Source organism: Oreochromis aureus, linkage group 18 (genome assembly GCF_013358895.1).
Source record: "Oreochromis aureus strain Israel breed Guangdong linkage group 18, ZZ_aureus, whole genome shotgun sequence".
Lineage (NCBI taxonomy): Eukaryota > Metazoa > Chordata > Actinopteri > Cichliformes > Cichlidae > Oreochromis > Oreochromis aureus.
This window is the reverse complement of record NC_052959.1, coordinates 16,507,194-16,513,193: the sequence shown is the minus strand read 5'-3', so window position 1 is coordinate 16,513,193 and position 6,000 is coordinate 16,507,194. Positions and strand designations below refer to the sequence as shown.

Here is a 6,000-nt window from a genome sequence, read left to right as displayed (position 1 = left end):
GTTTTTCAGCTTCTGCTATTGATAAAGACCTCCCCCGCGAGTATTTATACTAAACCAAACTAAGTAATAAATAAACAATTAAATGACCAAGAAGTTACTGTTCTGATTTTTTACCCCTCTATCTACTATAGAAGTGTCATTTCCTTTCCCAAGGGGTCCACAGTAAAAATAAATCAACTTTCTGGGCAGCAAGCTACCAGAACTTTTTTTGTAATTTTATTTCTTACATTTTAATCTTACACATTTCTATTATTTAGACATTTTTCTTTGTCATGTATATAAACTAGGATTTACTATTGAAATTTTCTTTTCTTATATAAAGATATCTCAGGGATTAAATGTGTTGTTACAGGTTTTTTTTACACTGACAGAAAAGGTCCAGGTGGGCTGTATGTGTGGTAAAATGAGCTGGCATCCTTGCTGTAAATGCACTGCATTAAGGTTATTTACATGTTAGGATCATTTTAGTGATTTGTAGCAGTTGCTCTCTTGGCTTTATACAAGTCTCTAATCATCTTCATCACCACACCTGACTCCACCTCACCCTGTCCCTACCATGCTCCTCTGTATGCCCAGCTTCACTATACATCCAGGAGTTTTCTCTGCGGGCTTCCTCTTTTCCTCCTGCCTGCCAGCTCCATATTCAGCATCCTTTTTTCCAGTACATCCACTGCCCCTCCTCTGCACACATCCAAAGCATCTCAGCCTTGCTTCTCTAACTTTATCTCCAAACCATCCACCCTGCCTCCACCTCTCTTGTGCACTGCTTATGCTGACTTGATTTTATTTTGTCTTCTGTTAGATAAACCTTTAAAACTTATGTATTTCTTGGTTTCCTTGTAAAAACACATACTGTGTAAACAGCAGTCTTTAATTTCCACGTGCTTACAGTGAAGCATCGTTCTGTATTTTAGTGTCCATCCACATGGCCAGTTTAAGAACATGAGCACTGAGCCCTCCAAGTACCAATCAAATGCAGAGTGCACAGCAGACTGTGTGTTTTGCCCGCTTACTCGTACCATCATGCCGGGATGCCACCCAGCACCATGCCTTCTATGTGTCAAGATGTTATTTAAACACAAAATGAAACATATAATTATGCTTTTAGCTATAATTAAACTCAGCTTCTTCTTTTTTTTGTTCAAGCTCAAAGTTTATATAACATGTTTCTCATGGAGTACGAGTGGTTTAAAGATGCAGCAGTGTTTTTACCAACAGTCAGATCCACAAGAGTGATTCAGTGATACCCAGTAAATGTGCAAGCACAGCACACACAATTAACTAAATTTGGTTGAAAGTTAACATGTGTTTTAGTGCCATCGAGATTGCATGCTAGCATAATGAGGGGGTTCCAGGCTCTGAGAGAAAGTGGATCGCTACAAGATGACTGAAGACCTAAGAAGGAAAAATACCTCTTTTATAAATGTTTGTTTATTCAGTCGTCGTGACATAGTGGATGATTTAATGTGGACTCTGAACAATCTGAGAAGAACAACTCTTTGGCTTCCTTGATCACATGTCCATACAGAAAAGCCATAAACAGTCTGTGATCATAACAAAAGATTTTTATGAAAGTCTCTACAGCTGATGGATGGAAACGTATCTGTCAGCATATCTTATGACTCATTATTTGCCTAATTGCTAGTATGTTTGAAGCTTTGGTTGAACTTAACACAGAACACACATCCACTCTGGCCACTTTCTTCAAACTGAGCATCAGAATGGGGAGGGACGGTGATTTAATTGCGAGCATGGCATGGTTACTGCTGATGCACTGGGATTTTCCTGCATAACGGCAGTCCTCTCAGCAAAAGTGTATTGTCGACATCACATGGAAATAACTAGACTGCTTGTAGTTGGTAAGAAATCAACAGTAACTCAAGAAACAATTTGTTACGACTAAGCAGAAAAGCATCTCTTAATGCACAACACCCCCAAACTTGTAGCAGATGGGCTACAGCAGCAGAAGACCACACCGGGTCCTGTCAGAGTTGAGCAGGAAACTGGGGCTACGGTTCACACAGGCTCACCAAAATTTGACAATAGAAGACATACAAAAAAATGTCTGACGAGTCTTAATTTTTGCTACGTTTGGATGGTAGGATCCAAATTTGGCCTAAGCATGAAGCAAAGTAAATTAACCGGTTCTTATACAGCGCATTTCTACTCTACCTCAGCACTCAACATGCCTCATTCACCAGTTCACACTCTTTCTTACGAGTACTCTTTCTAGGCTTAACTGCTTTCTGGCTAACATTTACACTCCAATGGATGCATCATAGAGCAACTTGGGGGTAGAGTATCTTGCCCAGGGATATTTGGCATGGAGAATGGCTCAAAACAGGTATCAAACAAACAACCTCCTGATCTCCAGCCGGGGGTATTCTCCGTTCTATTATTATCTATTCTAATGGGCACACTTGAGGCCCCTTAGTACCTCATATCATTTAAACATCACAGCCTCCACAGGTATTGTTTGCAGATCATGTCCCTTAATGATAACAGTGTAAGCATCTTCTGAAATCTACTTTCAGCAGGATAATGCTGCACGTCACAAAGTTTAAATAATCTCAAACTGGTTTTTCGACCATAAAAATGACCTCCACACAGTCACCAGATCTGAAGAAGAAAAAAAACAAACAAACAAACAAAAAAAAAAAAAAAACACCTTTTGGATGTGGTGTTGGCATCGTGCCAATACGGAGCAAAGTCTGAGGAATGTTTCAAGCACCTTTATGGGATCCAACTCAGTGCTAGCAACATACAACAAATGAGATGGCCAGTGTAAATGTGCACTATATGCTTACTATGGGTAACATGAACTAGCTAAATAAACATAATCAACAAAGACTGGGAAGTTAAAGACTTTTTTTTTTGTTTTTCCAGCTTTAATTAAAAGAAAGTGCAATTATTGAAAACACAAACAAATTGCTAACATGTAAAATAGTTTATTTTTGTAAATGTTTCTAAATTCAATTCCACAAACTCCAAACCTCATACTCTGTACACTTCAAAAGGCAATTCAAAAAAAAGAAAGAAACAAAAAAAAGAAACGAAAAAGAAAAGGAAAAAAATAAAAACAAAAAAAGAAAAGAAATGACTACTTTACACGACCAAGAAAATGTAGCACAAACACACTGGCAGGATGATGTATCGTACAAGAGAAGAAAAAATATCCAAGAAACAATTTTGTTACAACCATTCATTGAGAAAAATATATACAATTGAGTCTTCGGAAAGTTAAAAAAATACATGCCATATACATTACAAGTTCTAAGACTGTCTCCAAAATTTTACAGTCAACTTGAAATTGTGCACGCAAAAACTCCTCTGCTTCTAGCATGTGACTTGTGAAGTGTCAGTATAAGAAATATTTCTGATTATAAGCAGGATGCCATTTGTTTCCAAAAAACAAAACAAAAACAAAAGGCAGAACAACCTACAGTTCTCCATAGAATTCTTTCTGTCGCGCAATGGTTCGTCTAAATCACAACGTTATCAGACGTTCGCACCTTGTGTTAAAAGTAAAGTTTAAAAAACAACAAAACAGGTTAACACATGTTGCTGTTTCCATTTGTGATAAAAAGTTAAAAAGCTGTTTTTTTGGGTTTTAAAACCTAATTCACAGTTCTTTAAAATCAAACCTGATTAACAGCAAACAGATCACAATGATCTTTTACTATCTGAAGAGTCTCTTTTTTTGATTCTGTAACCGATTACTTGTTACGTTAGTCAACAAAAATATTTCTTTTTTTTTTGAGTGGTCAAAGTAAGTGTAAGTCACAAAACACTACGCTACAATACCGTACTTTTAATACAACAAAAATACTTTGTGAATTATTGTGGTTATATTACAAATTCTGTACAGAATAATCATAATATATACTCTCAAACTGAAATAACGTCCATCTTAAATAAATTTCAATGACAAACAGAACAAAAACAATTTTTAAAAACACCCAAACATCGAGAAGGTTAAGGTAGTATTTGGTCGGTTATTCCTATAGTTTTTTTTGTTGGTTTTTTTTATGTACATTTATACAAAAGTAACAGCATGTCTTCTTCAATCTTCAAAAACAATAGCAATCTAGCCTTCTTTTAACTCGATCTCATTTTGAGAATAAAATTCATTCACTCAGTAATAAATACAAAACCTCTCGAATTCCACACAAATCACATGACAGAGACCTATGATAAAACTGACTCATGGAATCAAGTATTTAAAAGCTTGTGTGTGTGTGTGGGTGTATGGGTTTTTTTTGTTTATTTTTTTTATTTTTAGTGCAAGTTAATATTCCCTTCGCGGTATTCATTGCTGTACATTCCTCATTCAGTGATGTCTACATTTAGTCAAACGGTATACATTAACAGTATGAACAAAAGGGCCTGCCCTTAGTAAGCAATAAGGCCGCACCCCACACAGTGCTTTCTCATTCGCTGGTGGATTCCGCACCCCATGTACACCAAACAAACACACGGATACATACAGACGGAGGCGTCAACAGAGCCCCTCACATATGGCACGAGTCATTTCCTGCTACTGTGTTATATTTCCCTTCCTCCGCCTATTTTTAATTCCACGTTGTCGACGAACCAACACCGATTCATTCATTTCTCCAAGGGCTCAGGCCTTCTGCTCATTCGTAAAATGACTTTAGTGTGAAGTCTCTTATTTATTCTGTGCAGAGATCACAGCATCCTCCACACGCTATGGCAAGGAATGCGTTTGGGTTCATCGTTTCCGTTTTGCTCAGTTAATCCACTTCCTGCATTCAGGAGCTCCACAGTGGCAAGCGATCTTGTGCTGGCCCTCAACGCTCTCAAACTGGTAGTTGAAACACAGCTGCAGAAAACAAACACGGGAGAAACGTCCATTGCTATATCACAGCTGCACCGTTTACACCCACACATGCATGCAAACGAACAGGGACAAATTCTAATTACAGAAAAAAATTATATATATGCATATATACCAACCTCCTCTCCTTTTTCAATTCTGCGAATGCAGCTGATGATGATTTTGTAACCCCTCTCAAATGTTACCACCTCAGCAACACAGTTAGGGGCACAAGAATGATTGATATATCTGAAAAAGAAGCACGTGTCACGCGTCAAAGAGCGTTCAGAGCATTACTCTAACATAGCCGACCATATTTAAATGATTGCAAATTCTATTTGCAACTAAAGGCTCATTTTCTGCCTCTGTGAGCTGATTCAGACACGCAGCGGCTGACGGTGATAAGATGAAAATGTCAACATTTTAAAACAACAAAACAATTATGACGTTCAAAAGAAACTAGCTTTGTTTCCAACTTTGAGTCTGTGTTTGGTCATCATGGCAAAATGAGACGCAAAGGCAGTTTAGAGTACCTTTACAGCGATTTTCATATCTGTGAATAGATTTTGTTGTAAAGTAGTACTGACTACTGACTACTCATCTTCCAGAACTTATGAAGAAGGGCATGAACCTGTTCAACATGGTCTCTAGTTCTGGTTCCATGTGTGTTTGGGCCCTTTTGACAATACAAGTGAACTGCCATCACTTTGATAACAAAATCCAGAAAAGGCCAACATTTATAGCAGCAATGAAAAAACCCCTGATGCTCATTTGCAATATGTACCAGTTTGCAGACAAGCCTCCCACACACAGAAGCAGAGTCTCGTCTGTGCCACTTTCCTGGAAGATTATATCGGTAAGACAGATATGGAGAGGCTACTTTTAAGACGTTGAGGCGTGCACTCCACAAGACTTTTGTTCCATCTTAGCAGCCCATCAGTTAAGTCCTGTAAGAAGTGAGGCTGGCCATCCATGAATCTAACCACTTGTTTTTCCTTCCTCAAAAATCCCATAGATGCTCAAACAGACTTGAGATTTCAGGGACTTTGAAACCGAGTTAAGATAGTGGTCAGTATGAAAACCCTGTGCAGCGCTGTGGATTCTGATAACTTTCTACCATAACCAGTTTTCAGTAAATTGTGCTGGAGGTGCTCTTCTGTGGG

General features: G+C 38.1%; 1 protein-coding gene across 7 annotated transcripts in view; it reads right to left on the bottom strand.

The window, feature by feature from the left end:
- Window positions 1-2,932: 2,932 nt before the first annotated feature.
- LOC116316974 (histone-lysine N-methyltransferase 2C-like) overlaps window positions 2,933-6,000 on the bottom strand; it is a 79,445-nt gene continuing 76,377 nt past the window's right edge. For all 7 annotated transcript variants that reach the window (XM_039602730.1, XM_039602731.1, XM_039602734.1 and 4 more), the window contains 2 exons: window positions 4,978-5,086; window positions 2,933-4,843 (listed from right to left, as the gene is read on the bottom strand). In XM_039602730.1, the coding sequence (XP_039458664.1) occupies window positions 4,751-4,843; window positions 4,978-5,086 (202 nt within the window). In that variant the 3' untranslated portion in view covers window positions 2,933-4,750. The remainder of the gene's footprint in view (window positions 4,844-4,977; window positions 5,087-6,000) is intronic.